At 41.6% G+C, this 27,180-nt stretch overlaps 1 protein-coding gene across 1 annotated transcript in view; it reads left to right on the top strand.

Moving 5' to 3' along the window:
- The window catches only part of LOC126234293 (cold shock domain-containing protein E1-like), a gene marked incomplete at its 3' end in the record, with an annotated part of 38,923 nt that extends 13,194 nt beyond the window's left edge, over positions 1 to 25,729 (top strand). Inside the window, 2 exon segments of the mRNA XM_049942982.1 lie at positions 24,349 to 25,095; positions 25,097 to 25,729. Coding sequence (XP_049798939.1) covers positions 24,349 to 25,095; positions 25,097 to 25,729 — 1,380 coding nt within the window.
- Between the last annotated feature and the right edge of the window lie 1,451 nt (positions 25,730 to 27,180).

The raw sequence follows: 27,180 nt of genomic DNA, 5'->3' as shown, positions 1-27,180 counted from the left end.
TAGTTCAGCCATGCCTAGACGGTCAATACCGCGTTTCGGTCGCGTTCGCATCGTTACTTTGTGCCAGGAAGAGCTCTCAACAAGGGAAGTGTCCAGGCGTCTCTGAGTGAACCAAAGCGATATTATTCTGACATGGAGGAGATACAGAGAGACAATATCTATGACATGCCTCGCTCAGGCCGCCCAAGGGCTACTACTGCAGTGGATGACCGCTACCTACGGATTATGACTCGGAGGAACCCTGACAGCAACGCCACCATGTTGAATGATGATTTTCGTGCAGTCACAGGGCGTCGTGTTGCGACTCTAACTGTGCGCAATAGGCGGCATGATGCGCAACTTCACTGCCGACGTCCACGGCGAGGTCCGTCTTTGCAACCACGACACCATGCGGCGCGGTGCAGATGGGTCCAACAACATGCCAAATAAACTGCTCAGTCCGCAGCTCGTGGTCGTGCGGTAGCGTTCTCGCTTCCCACGCCCGGGTTCCCGGCGGGGTCAGGGATTTTCTCTGCCTCGTGATGACTGGGTGTTGTGTGCTGTCCTTAGGTTAGTTAGGTTTAAGTAGTTCTAAGTTCTGGGTGACTGATAACAGTAGCTGTTAAGTCCCATAGTGCTCAGAGCCATTTGAACTGCTCAGGATTGGCATCACGTTCTCTTCACCGATAAATGTCACATATGCCTTCAACCAGACAATCGTCAGAGACGTGTTTGGAGGCAATCCGGTCAGGCTGAACGCCGTAGACACACTATCCAGCGAGTGCAGCAAGGTGGACGTTCCCTGCTCTTTTGGGGTAGCATTATCTGGAGCCTACGTATGCCGCCGGTGCTCATGGAAGGTGCAGTAGCGACTGTACGATATGTGCAACCATATCGGCAGCATACTGGCGATGCATTCGTCTTCATGGACGACAATTCGCGCCCCCATCGTTCACATCTCATGAATGACTTCCTTCAAGATAACATCGCTCGACTAGAGTGGTCAGCAAGTTCTCCTGACATGAATCCTATCGACATCCTTGGGATGGACTGAAAAGGGCTGTTTATGGACGTCGTGACCCACCAACCACTCTGAGGGATCTACGCTGAATCACCGTTGAGGAGTGGGGCAATGTGGACCAACAGTGCCTTGATGAACTTGTGGATAGCATGCCACGACGAATACAGGCATGCATCATTGCAAGACGACGTGCTACTGGGTATTAGAGGTACCGGTGTGTACAGCAATCCGGACCACCACCTCTGAAAGTCTCCCTGTATGGTGGTACAACATGTAATGTGTGGTTTTCATGAGGAATGAAGAAGGCGGAAATGATGTTTATATTGATCTCTATTCCAGTTTTCTGTACAGGTTCCGGGACTCTCGGAACCGAGGTGATGCAAAACTTTTTTTGATGTATGTATTTACTTTGCAGTTCACAACTGAGTCCGTCGCGAACACATAACCACATGTCTGGAAATTGCAAATAAATGTAAACAGTAGTTACATTCATTTATTTACGTCGATTCCGGACGCACACATACAATCTTCACATACGCGATTACGAATTTTTGTACAAATTATGCACATATAGAGACATAGTCACAGCAAATTAATGTTACAATTAAATTTCTGCATCCTATATATCTATCTTGTGATACAAAACGAACTTTATTTTTTTTAAGAAATCAAAATGATCAAAATCGCTGCAATAAAGGAAATGCTACTCCTCTGTCAATTTTAAACATTTTTTGTGAACACATTCCGTGACAAACTAGACTCCACGTATGGATCTGAGAAAAAAATATTGATTTCTTTCAAAAATCAAAAAGTATGAAAAAATTTGTTTAGCAAACTAGATTTACCCAGTGAACATACGTTATGAAACAAATTTTCAGCTCCCTACGATTTTTTTTTTTTTTTTTTTTTTGCGACTGTGTTCAAATTTCACCAGTATCTCCCGTTAAGTAAGTTTTTCTCTTTCTCTACTGCACATATTCCGAAATACTAAAGGTATGCTAGTTTTCACTTTTCCCACAGACGAACATAACTATACACGCTCTTTCGTCCATGGTGGTGTCATCTGCCGTAAAAGTACTAGTGCTAGAAATAGTACCAGTGGTGGCTAATTTTCAGATGTACATTTTTTATGCGGCGTTCATATAATATCAGGTGAAGATCCAGATCGTATGGACAAGACAGCAGTACTAAAGTAACACCAGACTTTAAAATTCAGTTCCTTAAAAATGAACGTCATCTATTAAATTCAAGATCCAAGACAATCAGATTGTCGTGAAGCTGTATTAAAGATGTTACTGAAAGTTCTGTTTTAACATATTACATCTCATGTTGTGGATGAAATGAATTTTCATATCTGTCGCACTGTCCTTCATCAGTCTGATTTAATTGTGGCCATTAAGATACAAATTTGTAATCCAAGAAGTGATGGAATTTTTGGGAAGTCTTGGTAAAACAACAGAAAAGAATAGTTTCCTTAATCAGTGTTATGAGCACTGCTGTAACGCAAAACTTTTCACATTCCTCTGGACCATTCATCATTCACTAAAATTCTGTCTACGTTATAACAACATTTGGTAATCAGAGCAGATTTAAATTTTCTCAAATCATAGAACTTTACACTGGTGGACAAAATTAAGAGATTGATAACGTTTAGCCCATCATCGCGGGAAATGCTAGGGAGAAATAAATGAAAATAGGTATGGATATAGTTTACTGTTCGACAATCATTTTTCAAAAGAAGAGTTCAACCACCATTGAGTAGCACGAGTAATGGCCAAGAGGCCAATGTGGTCTAGATCACAGGTTGCGAAATGGCTGTCAAAACGTGCCCAGTGCAGAGCGCAGTCGCCTCGGACACACACACAATGAGTGCCCGCACTGTTAACTAAGGAGTTGAGGAGAGCCTGTGGAGATCGCACCCATTCCTTCTGCAGAGCGGCTTACGGCTCCTGAGTGATTCTCGGTGTGGAGGCGGCGCGTTGCAACTACCCCCTGTTGCCACACTCTCACCCACCACCGCCACGAGAGCATCCCAGGCACTTTCTATAGGATTCAGGTCAGGACATTTAGCTGGCCAAGCCACACTGTAAATATCCTCGCTTCTCAGATATTCATTACGCAGTCGGGTTCTAAATGCTCTTGCGTTGTCGTCCATAGAGTGAACAACACACCTGAAAGGTCGCAGATAGGGGTCTGAGATCTCCAGCCTGTATCTCTGGGCATCCAAGGAACCAGCGCCAAACACATGGAGTGGTGTTGTGGATATCAGCGTGGTGCCTACCCAAAAGTGCACACCTCCACCACCGTATCTATGTTGGCCACAATAATGCGTTCACTATGCTCTTTATAGTAGCTTACCCGCATTCCTATTTTCCTATTCATTATTAAACCTACTCCTGCATTACCCCTGTTTGATTTTGTATTTATAACCCTGTACGTCCACATCTATATCTACATCTATTATATACTACGCAACCCACCGCACGGTGCGTGGGGGAGGGTACCTTGTCATTTCATTTCCTGTTACACTCGCAAACAGAGCGAGGAAAGTGAGACCTGAGTTTCCCCTGGCGTATACAACTTTCAAATAACTTCCGGGAATTCAGCCAGGTAACACTTTCAGCGACCGCCGATATTTCGGCGGGAGAACGCCCCGCCATTTTCAAGGCAAACTGCAACGGACAGGCGGCGTACGTGCAAATTTAAAACCTCGGTTCTCGGACTGAAGCAGGAAAGATAACACACACACTCAACACTAGTGCCACCAAAGATGACCAAAGTCAGAGCTATCGATAGTGATACTATGAATTCGCAGGTGAGGTAGCATTGACTCTGCCCCTCTGTTTTTTCACAAGGGGGAGAGCCGCATTCCAAACAGAGTTTAAACAGAAACCTCCATCCCTGTTAACGAGGTTGCTCGCTAATTTTATCTCAACTGCCTCCTTATTAATAGTCCCAATAGCTGGACGTGCATGCCAATATCTCGGTGTTATTATATAACATGGGGTGACCAGTATCCAAGCAATGTTGGGCAATAGCACGTGTTGCTCGAACCTACCGGTAACAGATCTCAAATGGTTCCATGGCTTCCTTCAATGCGACCTGGTATGGATCCCAAACACTCAAGCAGTACTAAGAATATGTCGCACCAGCGTCCTATATGCTATCTCCTTTACAGGGAAACCACTCTTTCCTAAAATTCTCGACCATCCGCTCTCGCTACCACAGTTCTCACATTCTATTTCCATCTCGTATAGCTTTGTAACGTTATCCCTAGGTATTTAAACTACTTGACTGTGTCAAAAAGGGCGCTACTAATACTGCATCCAAACGTTACAAGTTTGATCTTCTTATTCATCCGCATTAACTTACATTTTTCCGCCTTTAGGGCTAGCTGCCATTAATCACACGAGTCGTCTTGCATCTTCCTACAGTCACTCAACTTGGACACCTCACACGGAATCATCAGCAATCAACCGCAGATTTCTGCCCACCCTGTCAGCCACATCATTTACGTGTATAGAGAACAACAGCGATCCTGTCACACTCCCCTAGGGCACTCCTGACGATACCCTCGTCTCTGATGGACACTCACCCTCCAGTACAACATGCTGCGTTCTATTATTTACGAAGTCTTCGACCCACTCACATATCTGTGAACTTATTGCATATGGTCGTACTTTCGTTAAGAACCTTCAGAGGAGCACCGTGTCAAATGCTTTCTGAAAATCTAGAAATATGGAATCTGCCTTTTGCTCTTGATCCGTAGTTCTCAGTACCGGGTGATCAAAAAGTCAGTATAAATTTGAAAACTGAATACATCACGGAATAGTGTAGATAGAGAGGTACAAATTGACACACATGCTTGGAATGACATGGGGTATTATTAGAATTAAAAAAAAATACAAAAGTTCAAAAAATGTCCGACAGATGGTGCTTCATCTGACCAGAATAGCAATAATTAGCATATCAAAGAAAGACAAAGCAAAGATGATGATGTTTACAGGAAATGTTCAATATGTCCACCATCATTCCTCAACAATAGCTGTAGTCGAGGAATAATGTTGTGAACAGCACTTGCGACTTCAGGTAACCCCAAAGCCAATAATCTGAGGTCTGGGGACCCGGGAGGCCAAGCATGACGAAAGTGGCGGCTGAGCACACGATCATCACCAAACGACGCGCGCAAGAGATCTTTCACGAGTCTAGCAATATGGGGTGGAGCGCCATCCTGCATAAACATCGTACGTTCCAGCAGGTGTTTATCAGTCAGGCTGGGGATGATGCGATTCTGTAACATATCGGCGTACCTCTCACCCGTCACGGAAGCAGTTACAAAACCAGAATCACGCATTTCCTCGAAGAAAAAAGGTCCGATAACGTTAAATCCAACCCATACCGTGACTTTCTCGTCGTGCAATGGAGTATCCACGACAGTTCTAGGATTCTCGGTAGCCCAAATTCTGCAGTTGTGGGCGTTGACAGACCCACGGAGCGTGAAATGAGCTTCGTCGGTCCACGACACGTTACTCAACCAATCGTCATCTTCCGCCATCTTTGAAATACCCACACCGCAAATGCCCTCCGCTTCACTAAATCGCCAAGTAACAGTTCAAGATGCAGATGGATTTTGTACGGATAGCATCAGAGGGTACGTCTAAGTACCAACCAAACAATAGCGTATGGAATGCCGGTGCGACGTGCATAGACGAACCCGCTACAGTCTCCATTTCTTCCTGAACTGTCTCAGCAGCACTACGACTCGTGCTCGATCGGCCACTACCGGGTCTATCGTCTAAACAACCCGTGCCTTCGAACTTCGAAATCATTCTCGCCACAGCTGCATTTGACAGCGGACGGCCGGTCGTTGTGGCGGAGCGGTTCTAGGCGCCTCAGTCCGGAACCGCCTGACCGCTACGGTCGCAGGTTAGAATCCTGCCTCGGACATGGATGTGTGTGATGTCCTTAGGTTAGTTAGGTTTAAGTGTAAGTAGGCTGTTTAGGTTTTTTTATTGGTAACGCCTCATAGCGCTCTATATGAAAATCACTGACTGTGCTGTGTGCAGTCTGAGGCTGGTCGGCATTGTTGCAATATTCGCCATTGTAGTGTTGGGCAGTTGGCTGTTAACAGCGCGTAGCGTTGCGCAGTTGCAGGTGAGCCGCCAGCAGTGGTGGATGTGGGGAGAGAGATGGCGGAATTTTGAGAGCGGACGATCTGGACGTGTGTCCTTCAGAAAGAGTAAAATTGTAATATTGGATATCATGGACTGGTATATATATTATGACTTTTGAACACTATTAAGGTAAATACATTGTTTCTTCTCTATCAAAATCTTTCGTTTGCTAACTATGCCTACCAGTAGTTAGTGCCTTCAGTAGTTTTTATTTAGCTGGCAGTATTGGCGCTCGCTGTACTGCAGTAGTTCGAGTAACGAAGATTTTCGTGAGGTAAGTGATTCATGAAAGGTATAGGTTAATGTTAGTCAGGGCCATTCTTTTGTAGGGATTACTGAAAGTCGGATTGCGTTGCGCTAAAAAATATTGTGCGTCAGTTTAAGCACAGTCATGTATAATTTTTGTAAGGGAACGTTTCATATGTCGACCCTTAGCCGAGGATACCTCACTGGAATCTTCTGATTTTTTTTCTTGTAGTTTGTGTAATTAGTGTAACTCTCGCTTATTGCTAGCGCGTAATTATAGAGAGAATTTCCTTTGTAGTTGCAGTTCTTCATTATTGTACAGTAAAACAGTTGTGGCATGCATGTAGATTTGCACCAAGTATTTCGCACCTGCGCTTGCAATTAACTAGATATTATTTTGAGTGCTATGTTAATTTGTTTTCTTATTTTGCTCTTCAAATTGTGCTTTTCTGTGTTGTCGTGTGAAATATTGTGACAATAATGGCGTGTGAAAAACGTAATAGTAGGCTCCAAAGTAAACTGAGAATTGACAGTGTAGCCAAAAGCAGTGTGTTAGCGCCACCGTGTAATGAATTAACTAATGTTCAAACTAGTAATTTGGTAATTGTGCATAGGGAAATGGAGCGGGCTACAAATAATGGTGTAGACAGTGAGACAATTAGTGAACAGGGATGCATTATCGATCGATCGGTCGGCAACAATTCGCCTCAGGAATCCGAAATGACAAGGCACAATCTTGCAAATACTGTAGATTCAGGTTTTGCTTCTTCACCGTTTTCTCAAATAAGTCAAGACACATTTTCTGCTCGTCAAAATGTGAACGTTGCCGGTGCAAATGCACTGCCGAAAAGCATAGAGGGACAGATTCCGGACACTAATACATTATTATTGCAATTAATGCAACAAATGAAACAAAATCAGAGACAAACACAGCAACAGTTAGACAAAATGGAACATAATCTTCAAAAGTTAGACACCACACTTGAACAAACACGTGAAGATTTTACTGAATTACATAAAATCGAATCGAAATGTCAAAAAGTCTGTAATGACGTAAAAACACAAATTTGTGAGCGTTTCCAACCTATTTTTTCGCGTCATGAAAATGCATTACAGAATCACGAAGCAGCCATAAAGGAACTGCAAACTATTGTTCATGAAAATCACGACACCTTGCAAGCTAAAATTGACTCACAAGGGGAGGCCGCCAATTGTGAAATTCAGATTCGATTCAAACTGCGCATAGTAAAAGCTCATGGCCAGAGGTGTAATGCGGCAAAGCACCAAGATGCACTTCTCAGCCGTTGTCGAGAAAATCGACAGTTAGAAGAAACCGTTACAGTGAAATACTCTCTACGATTAACAATGTCCTACAGCGTCGTGACGCAGCGGTAAGCGCTCGGGTTCGTAATCCGAAGGTCGCCGGATCGAATCTCACGCCATGCGACATTTTTTATTATTATTTTTTTGTAATTCAAATATATATATATATAAAATATTAATGAATTGCTTATGCATGTTGGTGAAGGCGGATCGCTCTCCAATTGTACCGCCTCCATTTTACCGTTTGTTTAACAGGGTGTACCAAAGATCTCACGTCCGCACTGATTTTCGACGGTGTTATAAGTTGTGCTAGGGACCGCATCTACCTTCTTTCGAAGTTAGCAGGCAACTACGCTGTTATGCGGCGGCTCGTTTCACCCCATTCAACCATCTGTCCTTCAAGTGTAACGAGCGATTAACGGATTTTATACACTCCTGGAAATGGAAAAAAGAACACATTGACACCGGTGTGTCAGACCCACCATACTTGCTCCGGACACTGCGAGAGGGCTGTACAAGCAATGATCACACGCACGGCACAGCGGACACACCAGGAACCGCGGTGTTGGCCGTCGAATGGCGCTAACTGCGCAGCATTTGTGCACCGCCGCCGTCAGTGTCAGCCAGTTTGCCGTGGCATACGGAGCTCCATCGCAGTCTTTAACACTGGTAGCATGCCGCGACAGCGTGGACGTGAACCGTATGTGCAGCTGACGGACTTTGAGCGAGGGCGTATAGTGGGCATGCGGGAGGCCGGGTGGACGTACCACCGAATTGCTCAACACGTGGGGCGTGAGGTCTCCACAGTACATCGATGTTGTCGCCAGTGGTCGGCGGAAGGTGCACGTGTCCGTCGACCTGGGACCGGACCGCAGCGACGCACGGATGCACGCCAAGACCGTAGGATCCTACGCAGTGCCGTAGGGGACCGCACCGCCACTTCCCAGCAAATTAGGGACACTGTTGCTCCTGGGGTATCGGCGAGGACCATTCGCAACCGTCTCCATGAAGCTGGGCTACGGTCCCTCACACCGTTAGGCCGTCTTCCGCTCACGCCCCAACATCGTGCAGCCCGCCTCCAGTGGTGTCGCGACAGGCGTGAATGTAGGGACGAATGGAGACGTGTCGTCTTCAGCGATGAGAGTCGCTTCTGCCTTGGTGCCAATGATGGTCGTATGCGTGTTTGGCGCCGTGCAGGTGAGCGCCACAATCAGGACTGCATACGACCGAGGCACACAGGGCCAACACGCGGCATCATGGTGTGGGGAGCGATCTCCTACACTGGCCGTACACCACTGGTGATCGTCGAGGGGACGCTGAATAGTGCACGGTACATCCAAACCGTCATCGAACCCATCGTTCTACCATTCCTAGACCGGCAAGGGAACTTGCTGTTCCAACAGGACAATGCACGTCCGCATGTATCCCGTGCCACCCAACGTGCTCTAGAAGGTGTAAGTCAACTACCCTGGCCAGCAAGATCTCCGGATCTGTCCCCCATTGAGCATGTTTGGGACTGGATGAAGCGTCGTCTCACGCGGTCTGCACGTCCAGCACGAACGCTGGTCCAACTGAGGCGCCAGGTGGAAATGGCATGGCAAGCCGTTCCACAGGACTACATCCAGCATCTCTACGATCGTCTCCATGGGAGAATAGCAGCCTGCATTGCTGCGAAAGGTGGATATACACTGTACTAGTGCCGACATTGCGCATGCTCTGTTGCCTGTGTCTATGTGCCTGTGGTTCTGTCAGTGTGATCATGTGATGTATCTGACCCCAGGAATGTGTCAATAAAGTTTCCCCTTCCTGGGACAATGAATTCACGGTGTTCTTATTTCAATTTCCAGGAGTGTATTTCATACCTGCCACAGCAAATTTGTGTTCGTGGGGTTTCTACTCTAATTCGAACGTTTGACTTACGCTATACGTATTCGTTTCGGAATATCGTTTCTACGTCTTCCGTTAACTATACGTAGTTAACATTATGGAGACAATTAATCACATTTGTGAAATACAACTTTGTTTGCGGAAAACATAATGATGTTCGAAGTCGCCAGTTTTTCCACGACAAACGACTTTCAACTACTTATTATATGCATAATTGTTGCAACCTGTTGCCGGGAATGTGTGTGTGTGTGTGTGTGTGTGTGTGTGTGTGTGTGTGTGTGTACACACATTTGAATTACAAAAAACAAATACAAAAAAAAAGTTGCATGGCGCGAGATTCGATCCGCCGACCTTCGGATTACGAACCCGAGCGCTTACCGCTGCGCCACGACGCTGTAGAAAATTGTTAATCGTAGAGAGTATTTCTCCGCAACGGTTTATTTTAACTGTCGATTTTCTCGACAACGGTTGAGAAGTGCATCTTGGTGCTTTGCCACATTACACCTCTGGCCATGAGCTTTTACTATGCGCAGTATGAATCGAATCTGAATTTCACAATTGGCGGCCTCCCCTTGTCAGTTGCATCTACCGATTCGGTTACGCAACTTGCAAAAACTCAGGAAAACTTAAAGGACACAGTAGATACTCTTTCAACACAAGTGGACACTCTGAAACTTGGTTCAGAAAAACACACTGAGGAAATAAGTTCACTATCGGAGAAAGTAGCCCAACTTTCGGATCAGTTCACTAACTTATCTACAAAGGTAGATGATGATCTGAATGTCACAAGACCTGTAGCCTCCACTAACACAGAAGAGTATGAACAAATTAAGAAATTAAAAAAAATCAGAATCAATTTAATACGCAGCACAAAAGAGAAATCCGGGAAGTACAAGATCAGTTGGCACAAGTAATACAAGAATTACATCTTTCATAAGACACTCGCGCTCCAATACGGGAAGAGGGGCATAGAAATACGGAATAGCCACAAAATAATAACACAGCGCATTTCGGAAATTATGAAAGAAATTGGCAAGGTGCACCGAATTTTGAAATGGAACCGCTGAAACAACGTAACAATGACCGACATGCGACTCGCCGACATGATTATTTTGACTATAAGCTGTTCATTACTACACGTAAATTCAAGACATTTAAGAATTCTGCCAACGACATTCATCCACAAGCGTGGCTTCATCAATTCTCTCATTGTTTTCCTCCCAACTGGTCATTAGAGCACAGATTAGAATTTATGTGTGGCTATTTAGAGAATGAACCAGCTGTAAGAATGCGATCGGTCATTCACGATTGTCACAGTGAAGGAGATTTTTATCATGCCTTCCTCTCAGCATATTGGTCTCAAGCTACACAAGACCGAGTAAAACATAGCATCATTATGATGAAACATTTCGAACAATCTGAATTTTCCAGTCTTGTGAAATATTTTGAAGACATGTTGCACAAGAATCAGTACCTGTCAAACCCATACAGCCCCTCAGAACTCATCCGAATTTACTTAATCAAATTGCCTGAACATTTACGACACATTATTTTGGCAGGACGTTGCAAAGACGACATTGAAGCTTTTCAGAGACTATTACATGAATTGGAAATTGACACTGACAAACGCGGAACGTGAAAACAGGAGCACAACAATTACAGGTCACATCCGTCACAATTCCGCGATGACAGAAATAATAAATGGACACGACAAGGCTATTCTTACAACGTAAATTGTGACCAAAACAGACACCACCCGTATGACAACCGTTTGCAGAGTAGTAATAATTACAGGGAAAGATCACCTTTCGCAGTAATGACTATCACAGAGACAATCAGAAAAACAGACAATATGGGAACCAAAATAATTATTATCAATGGAGACAGAATAACTTCAGATGCAACGGTTCAGCAAGCAGTTACGATTCAGGGAGAAATTCTCCACCACGTGACCGACAAGAAAGAAACTATGGAATCTACCGACATGACGACAGACAATATAACTGTAACGACAGACCTGAATTGCATCAGAACTGGCGGGATTCAAACAGGGCAGGGCCCTCTCGGCAAGGTGAATTTGTAGAAGTTAGGTCTCCTAATCCCAATAACGATGCACGCCAACAAAGAGACAGACAATGACTCGCACCGCAGGCAGTCACGTGCGCCGGCTGGCTTACAGAAAAATAACATAGAGGCTAACCTTGAGAAAAATTCCAGTATTCTTTACCAACGTATACCGCATGATAATTGCATTCAAGTTCAAACTCTGAGTACTATGAAGAGTAAAGGATTGCACCACACTTCACATGTAACTTCACATGTAAAACCGCTTATTGAGAGATAATCTGCTTTTTAACTTTGTCTTTGCCATACAACTTATCACTTCACGTTACTAGTATGCTTTGTCAGACTTAGAAACTCTTAACATGCAACAATGTTTGAAGTTAAATATCCAGTAAAGAACCAAGAGAACTTATTTAAACACAAATTACGAATGCATTGTTATAGTGAACAGACGACACAGTGTTATTGTGTGTGTACATTCTTGCTTGTTAGTTGGACGATTATGTAACGATTATAAGGCTTACATACTTAGAACATATACCAGTACTGCTAATGAGATTTTACTGCAACATTTTGGTTTACTTGAAAATACATTATGGATTTAAAGTGCTTTCTGAGAGATACCATATGACACAGTGGTTAGTTTATTTGACAGCTACACGACTATATCATGACGCTACTAATGTGTGACACAGTTTACATTGTTGCTTTTGCGGTGTATCTGTTTTATAACTGCACAGTTGTTCTGAATTCTTCTGGAAAGTAAAACGTGTTTTAGTAGTAACTTTTGTGGTATAGCTACAATGAGACAGCCTTTCTGTAGCACAACAATACGTCACAGTACAGTACTTACTTCATCGGCAATAAGCGTGACAACTACTATATCTATACGCATAGCAATTCACTTCGTTTATTATGAGGTAAGTACATTGACTTCTACAGAAATTTGCTTACAGACGACGATAATTACACTTGGCACATTTTTTACCCTCAAGTAATGACAGAGATTATGCTACAGCAAGACGCACAGTTTAGCACCGCAGTACACAAAATATTCGTACACAAATATTCGTACATCTGCACATGACAAGTGTCTTTCTACGAGAATTGACAGAATTTCTACTAACTTTTGAAATGCCTCATGACTACTGAATGATATTTTTATACTTTACTTTGTACATAGTTGCTTATTTTATTTGATATCTGTTTTCCAGGTGTGTTGCATCATTGGTTTTATAAAATAAAATTAAATGCATTTGCTAATGTGAACACTTTCTGCCAACAGATCTATTAAATAATAATTTTATGATCCACATTCTTCGAAAAAGGAGCACTTGGAATGGAAAGAACAATAAGAACGGATTAATAACAGTAACTGCATACATAATTTTCTTTTCAACTACGTGGTAATTTTTTATAGAATAAGATTTTGCGGTGCACAACTTTAATTATATAGACATTAAGATGTGAATAGACATTTGCCTTATCTGCATTGTTGTCTTTAGTGTATTATTTTTTCTGCTTGAGCTTTGTCATGTTTAGGTATAAGTTATAGCATTTGCTGCTGCTATTTGCCAGGCATAGTGTTACTGAATTTGATTTTGTATTACTCTGTTAAGCCAGTTTTACTACGGATTTATTTTTCTTGTTTGTTGTACATTGCCTTATATTAGCTGTAATATTGCAATTTCTTAGCTAATTTAGATGTACTGCTGCTTGCTTTGCCCATTTCTATTTTTTTGTCATTGCTGTCTGTGTTAATTGTTTTGTGCTGCTGCATTGCCTCGTCCCTTAGTTTAGCATCTGAGCTCAGTAGATTTAAGTTAGCTTAAGATCGGATAGGCTATATAAGAGAACGAGTTGTGATGAACTGGATGAAATGCATTGAGAAGCTATAAGAAAATGGTTTGGCCAAAAAAGGATTTTGAAAGAGGATATGAACAAAAAAGTAGGGTTTAGGGACAGCAGGTTTAGATAGGATTTTCTTGGAAATAAATGATGAGGTAAGATAATGGAAAATAAATAATGAGGTAAGAAAAATGTGAAAATATAAATACAGAAAGCATGCTTGGACAGGATTTTTTTTGGTGGAAACAAATGTTGAAATAAGATGAAAGATCTATGGAATGAAGTTTCGGGTTGGACTGCAGTACCAAATGTTACACTGAAACCAAACCCTGTCCTTTCTTCCTGTGTTATTCTGCTATGTGTTTGTGTACTTTTGTGTATTTGTGTTTTTCCTGTCTTTATGTGTTTAGCTAATACGATTTATGTTGTAGAATTTTTCTAGTACTAAGCTACATTCAGTATGATGAGGAATACTGTTATCCTCAAATATAATTTGCATTAATAATATGTTATTTTCTTCGTAAAAATATTTATAGACATTATTAATTCTGTTCTGTTTCAATGCTCATACGTGAAATTAATGTTTCGAAAAATATTCTCATTATTTTATTTATTTACTTATGTCATAATTCCTGTAACACTGATGCACATGTTTATTTCTATTCTTTTGTAAAGCCTGTGGTACTACAAATGTTATCTGTACTGTTATGTTCTTTAATGATGTATTTTGTACCTTTGTAATTGTATTCTTATGTTGCAAATTTATAATTGTATAGACACCAGTGCTTCAAATTAAGTATCATTTCACTGCACACATTTCTGTTGGTCATAATATATGCACAGTATGTGAAAAGTTGGGACTGTTATTGCTTCCACATGTGTTGATAATTCAGCAAGGGATTGGTTAACAGCATTGCTGGTTCTAAAGACAATTCCAAAAACTTTGTGAGTGCACAAGTGTGTAAGGTGTCAGGCAAATCCAACACCTTCCATGAAAACCCTGACATGATAAGCAAATCCAGTAGTATGTCACATAGCTCCGAATAAATCGTGACATTAAATTAACCAAAGTAACACGAGTAACGAGTGAGGAAATGGAATACCATAGACTAACACAAGAATGCCTAAATGCATGTCATACCTTCCCATCGTGAGACAGACGCAATTCCGAGGGGAGAAACGAGAACAGAAACCGAGAGCAGAACCGTGTTAAGTTAGAAGGCCCTACGATAAGGTACAGACACCCACGTCGCCAGCTAACCGCTAGGACCACACCCCAGCCGCAAGTTTTAGTGTGAGACTTTTTCGCGTCTCTGTTATGTCAGGACCACCTCCCAGCCCATGTTAAAAGCTAGAGCCCTCCAGAAGAACAGTATAGATCTTACGATAACGCTAAAAGGACCACACCAACTGCAAGTTTTAGCGTGAGACTTTTTCGCCTCTCTGTTACGTTGCAAACTTTAAAAACATTGGCCCACCACGAAAAGTATAACGTTTCTCATTGGATAGACAGAATTGTTGTAGGCGGAGCTTAAGGTTAACATTGAGACCCTGATTGGTCAGATGAAAACACTGCCAGATAGTTTTTTTAAACCAACTTTGGTAAATTGTAGTAAGAAGAAGTTAGGAGAAGAGTTGCTTCAGAGACGTCGAGGTGAGCGGAGCTGTGCTGGCCACCGCCCCCTGACGAACACCGACAAGGTAATGAACGCACGCGATGCCGCATAACAGCGCATAAAGCTTCACTCAGAACTGCAGAAGTCTCATCTATTACACCCCCTTTTTGCGTAATACTAGTGTCGATCGTCAATTAAAGCTCATGGTGTTCACATTTGCCACTTGAAGTAAAAATCCGAAACGCGATGATTTTTCTGTTATATAGTTATTGAGAAGCCACATCAGCCACTGTAATTTACAAGTTAGATAAGTAATTAAAGATAATTGAGGGTCACTTTAGACCATTTTGATAGTTTTCTCTTTTGTGAAACTTAATTTAAACCTAGATTATAGATGTGATATGGCATAGGTCATCCTTCGATCCATTGTAGAACTTGGAAACCCATTCAGGGAATATTCGTTCACATTTTTGTTGAACGCATTTGGTTTTTACCATCCTGTATTAAAACATTTCCTTTTATCAACAGTGCAATTTATAAACGATGTTTTGTGAGTAGAATAAAATTTCCAATGGTAAACTTAACTGCTTTTTCGACGTTATTTTACCAGCCAACTAAAAATAGGAAAGCCTTGAACCCCTTCCACTAAATTTAGTTTGTATTAAGATTCTTTTACAGGGAGTGCAGTGGAGCTGACGCTGAAATCGTTAAGTATTTGGTTATATCATCGCTAGTCTCACTGAACTCTTCTGAATTCTACATGTCATGTGTGGTCTGGCGTGCCCTTACCAGCAACAGGTCCCAGGTTCAAACTAGTCAATTCCCTAAAAAACACGCTCAGAGCATCGTTGCATGAAAGTGGTAGGGAGACACAATATAGAACAAACAGACACCACACAGAATGTTAGAAAATGGCGACCCTGCTAGGATGGTAAAATACCATGATCGAAGGTCGACCAAATGCCTAACTAGGTCAGAAAAATATACTGTTGAAAAACTTTCGTAATAAAAAAAAAATTTTTTTTGAACGTTATAAATAGTCGAAAACAGTAGCTGCAGCGATAGATAGACATTCTAGCAGAGACAGTAGCATAATTAAGTTATGAATTTTAATACTGTTAGAATTAAGTTTTCTCTCCAATGCAAGCGCACAGGTGGCGGATACATCGTTGACAAGTTGGTTCTGACCCAACAAGTAAGTGAATGGTTTGTCAAGTCGTGTGAACAAAAAGTTTATGAAATATGTGAGATCGTATGAGCGCATGTTGACTCGAAGTAGGGCGCGTGAATTGCTTTTAAAACAGAAAATAAGGGATTCGGAAAGATTAGCAATGGCAGATCGAGACCTTGACCGAATTGAGGTAGAGACCCAGCATGAAAATGGACAGAGAATAGAGGACAGTACAACAGACGATGCAGTATCGCGAGAAGTAGGACAGATAACGCACCATAACGAGGATAATGTACGCCAAGGCACAGAAAACCTAGGTCAGCATACGACAGAGGAGCAGGAAAGTAGAGAAACAGCTGATGAGGATTCTAACTTGCGTCTTGAATACGTAGAACCCATAGTACAAGAAATCAGAGCTCCCTCACCACAGAGTACAAGGAATTCGAGCAGAAACGTGTCACCGCACAGTTCAATGCAATCGGTTGCAAACCAACACTTGGGCGAAAACACAGAGCGTAGGACGTCGGAAGAAAACGCAATAGGACCCACCAATCTGGCAGAATTATTACAATTAATGACGGAAACCATGACAAGACAAAATAAAGAAATTGCGAACCAAATTAAAATTCAGAATGCAGAAACGACGAATCAAATTGCAGAAATCACGAGACAAATGCGTGAGATTAAAGAACAAAACAAACAAAATCAGTTACACCTAAGTCATATTGAAGACGAGGCAAAAGAATCTCGAGAAGTGATAGGAAACTTAGTAACAGGTCACAATCAATTGAGAACAGACATTGACAAGGTACAAGCGGACGTACAAACATTGCGTAATGACATTCAGGATGAGATCAAAACATTACGTAACAACACCCAGGGAGAAGTTAAGAAACTAGAGAAACAGATAAACGAAATTACTAGACAAGCAGCAGTTACAGCGCGTGAAATTGTTGAAAACAGTGTGTTACACAAACGTATCACAAAAGCAGCGCTGGAAAGATATGATAACCGCATAGTCAAAATAGAAACGCAAACGAAGCGACAAATTCAGAAATTGCGAACAGAGTTGTTGCAAATCATTGAAGAGCGTAGTGAACAAGATCGAACAAGCACAGAGTCTGCAACCACATCCGTATCTGTAACAGCACCGGAAAAACAAGCGATTAACGAAGACATTATGCATTTGCGATTCCAATCACATACGTGAAATCAGACAGCCTGCACAGCAACAAACACGTTTCGAAATTCTTGATGAACAAACGTCATAGAAAACACATACGGAACCACAAATGTATGATTCAAGACAGTTTGGATTGTGCAATGAAGCAGCAAGGTTAGCCAGACAAGATACCGAACCAATACCTGACATTGGAAAGCCTGGTCGCGAAGAGTACAGTGGAATGTGTGGTGTCACCGCCAGACACCACACGTGCTAGGTGGTAGCTTTAAATCGGCCGCGGTCCATTAGTACATGTCGGACCCGCGTGTCGCCACTGTCAGTGATCAGACCGAGCGCCACCACACGGCAGGTCTCGAGAGAGACTGACTAGCACTCGACCCAGTTGTACGACGACTTTGCTAGCGACTACACTGACGAAGCCTTTCTCTCATTTGCCGAGAGACAGTTAGAATAGCCTTCAGCTAAGTCCATGGCTACGACCTAGCAAGGCGCCATTAGCCTTAGATAGCTTGTATCTAAAGAGCCTCACTTGTATCGCCACAATCTCCAGATGTCTCATCAAGAACGATGTATACAAAAGGATGGATTAAAGTTAAGTATTCGAGAAGCTACGTACTTTTCTTTATAGCATTCATTACGTATCCTGTTTCAGACCTCACTCCATCCTTCGTGAGTTAGCGCGTGCATCTTGGCCGCCTCTTTCAATTAGTGTACGTAGTGTTGGCAAGTCTGCCGACACTACAGAATGCATTCAGCTACACGTTCACAACCGATGGAAGAAAGTTATTGCGTACCACTCCAACGATACTACGCAAGGGTAGGCGAAAGTTACAGTGGACAATATCCAGTGGATCTACCACAATCTGAAAGAACGACGGGAGAAATGATCAGAAACAAAAGTGGCGAAGAATCGCGAATTTCATATGGAACTAAGACGAAGTACGAAAAGATCATTTTCTCACAGTCAGAAAATTTCAGCACTTTCGAGAAGGAAACTCATTAAATCCACGAACTTCTATTGATCAATTCCGAGTAGGATTACCAGAACACTGGACGCTAGACTTTATATGTGCACACATGTCAGGAACAGTCGCAGAAACCATGCAGAATGTTGCAGCGACATGCCGATCGTACGAAGATTTCAGAGAGAAGTTTCTTTCACGATATTGGTCCAGAGAAGCACAGAACAAAGTGAAGTACGAATTATTACAGAACCCATATTTTGAACATTCAGGAGAGAAGAGTCCCGTGAAAATTTTCGAATTAATGGCAAAGAAAAATCAATGCTTAGATGTACCATACAGTGACGGAGAGTTGATTAAATTATGCGCGATGAAGCTACCATTGAAATACTAGCAATCATTAGTAGGTCGCGGAGGCAATGACGTCGGAGCATTTAAAGGTATTCTAAGGGAACTAGAGTTCATATTTTCGGAAGATGACGCAAGAAAAAGACGAAGCGCACGTGAAAACGAAAGCAAAAAGCAGTGGAATCCACAAGATACAGTACGAAGAAACAATAATTTCGAACTATGTGATAACTTCGCACCAAGAAACGACAATAGATTTCAACAAAGAACCGGTTATGGATTTAGAAGAGAATATGGCAATAACTATCATAAAACGTCCCCTTTGAACAATTATATACGACTGTGCTTAAACTGACACACAATATTTTTAGCGCAACGCAATCTGACTTTCAAAAATCCCTACAAAACAATGGCCCTGACTATAACATTAACCTATACCTTTCACAAATCACTTACCTCACAAAAATCTTCGTTACTCGAACTACTGCAATACAGCGAGCGCCACTACTGCCAGCTAAATAAAAAATTCAAACTACGGAAGGCACTAACTACTGATAGGCATAGTTAGCAAATGAAAGATTTTGATAGAGAACAAACAATGTATTTACCTTAATAGTCATCAAAAGTCATAATATATATAGGAGTTCATAACATCCATTCTTACAAATATCAAAATTCCGCCATTTCTCTCCCCACATCCACCACTGCTGGCGGCTCACCTCCAACTGCGCAACGCTACGCGCTGTTCACATCCAGCTGCCGCTGCCCAACACTACAATGGCAGACAACAATGCAAACTAGCCACAGACTGCACACAGCACAGCCAGTGATTTTCATACAGAGCGCTACATAACGTTGGCAATAAGAAAACAAACAGCCTACTTACATAGCCCCCATGCTCCCCACAAAAAATTTTACAAATTGTTTTGGGCAGTGGCCAATAATGATTTGATAAAATTTTTCATAATTACAATAACAAAGATATCAAATGCACACACTTATTGATAAAATGTTGGTCAAAAGCTAAAATTTTCTCACAGTCCATAAAGACAGTCCAGATTGTTCATCACAGTAAAATTGCAGTGTTTTTCTCAAAGTCTGAGCAGTAAAAGAAAATGCACACGGAAGTAGTGGATTTCCATGCAGTCTTGAAGAAGTAATGTTGTCCTTCCAACAGAAAGACAATGCTGACTCTTGACATGCTGACAGGTAATGGGCCACAACAGAGCAAACCCACAGCAGAGTCATTCGACGTTTTGAAGAATATTGGCAGGTAGGTCATCACAGAGTAGACCCACTGTAGTCCTGGTAGAGAGTATGGTATTGGTGGGCCACCAGAGGTGCAGACCCACTGTAGTCCTTGTAGAAATAATGGTTTTGGTGAGTCATCAAAGGTGTAGACCCACTGTAGTCCTTGTAGAAATAATGGTATTGGTGGATCATCAAAGATGCAGACCCACTGTAGTCCTTGTAGAGATGGCCAGCAGCCATCTGTTGTGACTGTGCAGGTGCACAATCACCATTGAAGAGTCTTGCAGATAATATAGCAAGTCCATAACCACCACTTGTGCACTCACACAGTTTTTGGAATTGACCTTAGAACCAGCAATGCTGTTATCCAGTTCCTTGCTGAATTATTAACACATGTGCAAACACTAACAGTCCCTACTTCTCACATATTGTCCATATACTATGACCAACAGAAACGTGTGGAGTGAAATGGAACTTACAAGTTAATAATATGATGAACGTGTGTCAATTACAATTTTATAACATAGGAATACAATAACAAAGGTACAAAATACATCATTAAAGAACATAACAATACAGATAACATTTGTAGTACAGGCTTTACAAAAGAATCGAAATAACATATACATCAGTGTTACAGGAATTATGACATGAATACATACATAAAAGATCAGAATAACTTTCGAAACATCAACTTCACACATGTGCATTAAAACAGAACAGAATAAATAATGTCTAAGCATATTTACAAGGTAAATAACATATTATTAATGCCAATTATATTTGAGGATAACAGTATTCCTCATCATAGTGAATGTAGCTCAGTATTAGAAGAAGAAAAAAGAACATGTTTCAGACACCAGTGCACTGTTATTACAGTTAATGCAACAAATGGGACAAAGTCTTCAAAAGTTAGACACAATGGAACAACACCAGAGACAAACACAGCAACAGATAGACACAATGGAACAAAATCTTCAAAAGTTAGACACCACGCTTGAACAAACACGTGAAGATTTAACTACTGAGTTACATAACATCGAATCGAAATGTCAAAAAGTCTGTAATGACGTAAAAACACAAATTTGTGAGCATTTCCAACCTATTTTTTCGCATCATGAAAATGCAATACAGAATCACGAAGCAGCCATAAAAGAACTGCAAACTATTGTTCATGAAAATCACGACATCTTGCAAGCTAAAATTGACTCAGTTGCATCTACCGATTCGGTTACGCAACTTGCAAAAACTCAAGAAAACTTAAAGGACACAGTAGATACGATTTCAACACAAATGGACACTCTGAAACTTGTTTCAGAAAAACACACTGAGGAAATAAGTACACTATCGGAGAAAGTAGCCAAACTTTCGGATCAGTTCACTAACTTATCTGCAAAGGTAGATGATGATCTGAATGACACAAGACCTGTAGCCATCTCTGACACAGAAGAGTATGAACAAATTAAGAAATTCAAAGAAAATCAGAATCAAATTAATACGCAATACAAAAGAGAAATCCGAGAAGTACAAGATCAGTTGGCACAAGTAATACAAAAATTTCATATTTCAGAGGACACTCGCGCTCCAACACGGGAAGAGGAACTTAGAAATACGGAACAGCCACAAAATAATAACAGAGGCCATTTCGGAAATTATGAAAGAAATTGGCAAGGTGCACCGAATTTTGAGATGGAACCGCCGAAACGACGTAACAATGACCGATATGCTACTCGCCGACACGATTATTTTGACTATAAGCTGTTCATTACTACACACGTAAATTCAAAACGTTTAAGAATTCTGCCAACGACATTCATCCACAAGCGTGGCTCCATCAATTCTCTCATTGTTTTCCTCCCAACTGGTCATTGGAGCACAAGTTAGAATTTATGTGTGGCTACTTGGAGAATGAACCAGCTGTAAGAATGCGATCGGTCATTCACGATTGTCACAGTGAAGGAGATTTTTATCATGCCTTCCTCTCAGCATATTGGTCTCAAGCTACACAAGACCGAGTAAAACATAGCATCATTATGATGAAACATTTCGAACAATCTGAATTTTCCAGTCTTGTGAAATATTTTGAAGACATGTTGCACAAGAATCAGTACCTGTCAAACCCATACAGCCCCTCAGAACTCATCCGCATTTGCTTAATCAAACTGCCTGAACATTTACGACATATTATTTTAGCAAGACGTTGCAAAGACGACACTGAAGCTTTTCAGGGACTGTTGCATGAATTGGAAATTGACACTGACAATCGCGGAATGCGAAAACAGGAGCATAACAATTACAGATCACATCTGTCACGATTCCGCGATGACAGAAATAATACACGACAAGGCTATTCTTTCAACGTAAATCGTGACCATAACAGACAACACCCGCTTGACAACCGTTGGCAGAGTAGTAATAATTACAGGGAAAGATCACCTCTCCACGGTAATGGCTATCACAGAGACAATCAGAGAAACAGACAATATGGGAACCAAAATAATTATTATCAATGGAGACGGAATAACTTCAGATGCAACGGTCCAGCGCGCAGTTACGATTCAGGGAGAAATTCTCCACCACGTGACCGACAAGAAAGAAACTATGGAATCTACCGACATGACGACAGGCGATATGATCGTAACGACAGACCTGAATTGCATCAGAACTGGCGGGATTCGAACAGAGCAGGGCCCTCTCGACAAGGTGAATTTGTAGAAGTTTAGTCTCCAAATCCCAATAACGACGCGCGCCAACAAAGACACAATAGGTAATGACTCATACCGCTGGCAGCCACAAAACGTATTTATGAAACTGACGACGCAGCTGCCGTAGCTAGTAATTACGTAAAAATGGAAGACATTAGGGACATCTTACTCCAGGAACACGACGTAAAACATAACAACATTGCATATCCCGTGATTCACATTACTGTAAATGACGTAAAATTTACGGCAGTACTTGACTCTGGCAGTCCCATTTCAGTGATTAGTGAAACAGCTTTTAGCAAATGCAACAAATCGAACGATTGCCCCACACTTCCGTTACGTAAGATTAAATTACAAGGTGCAATCTTTGGAAAAAGTGTAGATGTACGCCAACAAACCAATTTAGAATTCTTTTGCCAAAGCCACAGCTTCTCTATGAACTTTCTTATTGTTCCATTATTGTCGACGAAAATTATATTGGGAGTAGACTTTTTGAATGAATACAAAGCTATCTTAAACTTTCACAATGCTGAAATAAGTTTAGAGAAGGAAGGTAAGTCAATAGCTTTGAAATTTGAAGATTGGCTCTCAAACCATGACGAGGAAATTAATCGGCTTTACCTTCTGTTAGACAACAGTTCGGAATTTTCTACGGAACTAGACACTAACAATCACTCTGCAAGTACTGACAGGGATTATATCGACGGCAAATTTGAAATTAATGAGTTAATTCAGAATAAAATTCAAACAATTCGGAATTGTAATGACACTGATAGACAGGACCTTTTTGAGATTTTACAAGCACATTCCACAGTTTTTACTCACAAAACAGGAACAATCAAGAGATTTCAATACCAATTTCGTGTTCGTGAGCATACTAAATTTTGTGTTAGACCATACGTAATTCCAGCACATTATAGGGACCGTGTTAGAACAGAAATACAATCTATGCTTGACGAGGGCATTATTGAGCCTGCAGTAAGCTCATACAACAATCCATTACATGTTGTTGAGAAGAAAAATGGATCGATCAGGCTTGTCTTAGATTCGAGACAAATCAATACTATCATTATTCCTGAAACAGACAGGCCGCAAACGTTGGAAGACCTTCTCCAAAATTTTAATGGTGTAAAAGTGTTGTCTTCCATTGACCTCAGATCCAGCTTTTATCAGATCGAACTTCATCCAGAATGTAGAAAATACACAGCTTTCCTTTGTTTCGGCGTTTGTTATCAGTTTCGGAAACTTCCTTTTGGTTCGAACATTTCTTCAGCAGCATTCATTCGCGGGCTAAATTCCATATTACCTGAGTTCTTAAAACGTCACATCACCTTATATGTGGACGATATCCTAATAGCAGAAGCTTCATGGGAACAACATAATCGCATCCTCAACAGTCTGTTACGTATTTTTGCAGAATCTGGAATTACAGTTAACTTGGAAAAGTCTGAATTCGGTAGGTCAAAGGTGAGGTTTTTCGGACATATTATTTCTTCTGAAGGCATTCAGCCGGATCCTGAAAAGTTAGAAGCAATCAGAGCCATTCCAGTTCCATCCACAAAAAAACAAGGGCAGTTCAAACAATCATTATTCATCCAGTTATAATTCATTTCAATCATCAAATAGTACCCGTGGAAGTGGACGGTATTCTGGTAATGCATTTTCTAGCAGTGAAGGAACAAGTGTGTTCAATGGTGAAAGCTTGCCTTCACCTCCCAGCAACAACGGTAGTGCCAATTCAAATACAACCAGAAGTTGTGGGTACAATGATTCCTCGTTGGGAAGTCAAGGCACAAGGGAGACTGGTATTATTGAAAAATTGTTGCACTCGTATGGATTCATTCAGCGTTGTGAGCGACAGGCAAGGCTTTTCTTTCACTTCAGTCAATTCAATGGGACAATTGAACATCTGAAGATTGGTGATCCAGTAGAATTTGAGATGACATATGACAGAAGAACTGGAAAGCCTATTGCTAGTGCTGTTACAAAGATAGCTCCAGAAGTGGTTTTAAGTGAAGAACGTGTCACTGGCAATGTCACCACTGAGTTGAGGAGTGATGGGTCAGGAACAGATACACAGGGACGTGGAGAATGTTTCTTCCTACCATATAATAAGGATGATGTTGAGGGTAATGTTACATTACGAGCTGGAGATAAAGTTAGTTTCCAGATTGCAACTAACCAGAGAAATGGTAACCTAGGAGCATGTCACATTCGTTTGGAAAATCCAGCCCACCCTGTTAAGTACCACGGTGTAGTGTGCTCCATGAAAGAAAGTTTTGGTTTCATTGAACGAGCCGATGATGTTAAAGAGATTTTTTTTTCATTTCTCAGAGGCAAAATCAAAAGATGAATTGCAACTTGGAGATGATGTGGAATTCATCATTTTAACCAGAAATGCGAAAGAAGTTGCCTGTAACATCACACGACTGCCTCCAGGGACTGTTGTATTTGAAGATGTGGGGTCAGAAGTGATGAAAGGTCAGGTGTTGAAACCCTTAGAAAGAGGTCAACAAATGCGTCACCTGAATGATCCACTTCCTGGACGCATACGCTACCGCGCTGCTGATCATTCAGAGCTTGAAATACCCTTTGGTGATAAGGACCAGAAAGGAGACTTCACTTTGAGACATGGAGACTGGGTGCAGTTTCAGATTGCAACAGACCGCCGCGATCAGCTTCAGCGTGCCACAAATATTTCTCTGCTGGATGAGTCATTTGTAGTTTCTGGAGAACGTCGAGAGCAAGGCGTTGTGGCATCATTAAAAGATGGATTTGGTTTCCTTCGATGTGTAGAGAGAGATGCAAGGCTCTTCATTCATTTCAATGAAGTTTTGGATGTGGACCGAGAAATATGTATTAATGATGAGGTTGAATTCACAGTGTCGCAGGAGCAGTCATCCTTTTCTAATGTACGACAAAGTGCGATTCGTGTGAAACATCTTCCACCTGGCTGGATCGCCATATAAAACGTCCCCTTTGAACAATTATATACGACTGTGCTTAAACTGACACACAATGTTTTTAGCGCAACGCAATCTGACTTTCAAAAATCCCTACAAAACAATGGCCCTGACTATAACATTAACCTACACCTTTCACAAATCACTTACCCCAAAAAAATCTTCGTTACTCGAACTACTGCAATCCAGCGAGCGCCACTACTGCCAGCTAAATAAAAAATTCAAACTACGGAAGGCACTAACTACTGGTAGGCATAGTTAGCAAATGAAAGATTTTGATAGAGAACAAACAATGTATTTACCTTAATAGTCATCAAAAGTCATAATATATATAGGAGTTCATAACATCCATTCTTACAAATATCAAAACTCCGCCATTTCTCTCCCCACATCCACCACTGATGGCGGCTCACCTCCAACTGCGCAACGCTACGCGCTGTTCACATCCAGCTGCCGCTGCCCAACACTACAATGGCAGACAACAATGCAAACTAGCCACAGACTGCACACAGCACAGCCAGTGATTTTCATACAGAGCGCTACGTAACGTTGGCAATAAGAAAACATAAACAGCCTACTTACACTATAATTCACCCAGGAACGGCAACAACTATTACAGAGGGAATAACGACAACCGGAGCGGATACTGGAGAACCAATAGACCGACAAATTATCAACAAAGAAACCCCTATCAACAAGCTGAACAAGAAAAGAGAATACAGATAGAAGAGGTGGAGGTAAGACCACCAAACCCCGTTCAAATTGACAGCTAAGCGCCCATGCCAAAGAATGACGCACCGACCCAGGACAATTGCAGCACCTTGAACAGAGAAGTAAAAATCTTATCACAAGAGGAGAAGAAGGAAGAAACAAATCCGCAGGGACCAGATGAAAACGAAGACAAGAAAATAACAATATCGTGTTGGGACGAAATTAATTGGGAGAATACTGACGAGGAAGATGCATTACCAGAGGCATGCACAACAAATGTAGGAGGAAAGGACGAAGTAATGAGTATTGCAGAGCTATTTGAGATGGAAACCAGGGAAAGCGAATTCAATGAGGATAATGCGCAGTCGACAGAAGAAAATAAGTTACGAGTGGGCACACAACCCAATGTATATAATGAAGGAAATTATGAAGCGATAATTAGAGCATTTAGATGCGATTATGTGGAAGTAGCGACGAAGAAGGAGAAGATAGACGAGGATGAGGAAAAGTAGAGGATGTTGAAGAGAGCGTAAATGAAGGAAGAAATAGAGAAGAGGAAATAAAAGAGAGAGAAGTAGCAGTCTAAGCTTATCCTACAGAAAGTTCGAATTTACAAGGGAAATTCCTGAAAAGACTCATGTATGATTCAGTGGAGGATTCGTTGATGCAAGAAGAAGAAGAAGAACAGAACCAACCCTTTCAAATTCAACCAATTGTTAATGCCATGG

This window comes from Schistocerca nitens, chromosome 1, assembly GCF_023898315.1.
Source record: "Schistocerca nitens isolate TAMUIC-IGC-003100 chromosome 1, iqSchNite1.1, whole genome shotgun sequence".
NCBI classification, from domain to species: Eukaryota; Metazoa; Arthropoda; class Insecta; order Orthoptera; family Acrididae; genus Schistocerca; species Schistocerca nitens.
This window is presented reverse-complemented; position numbering and strand designations above follow the sequence as displayed.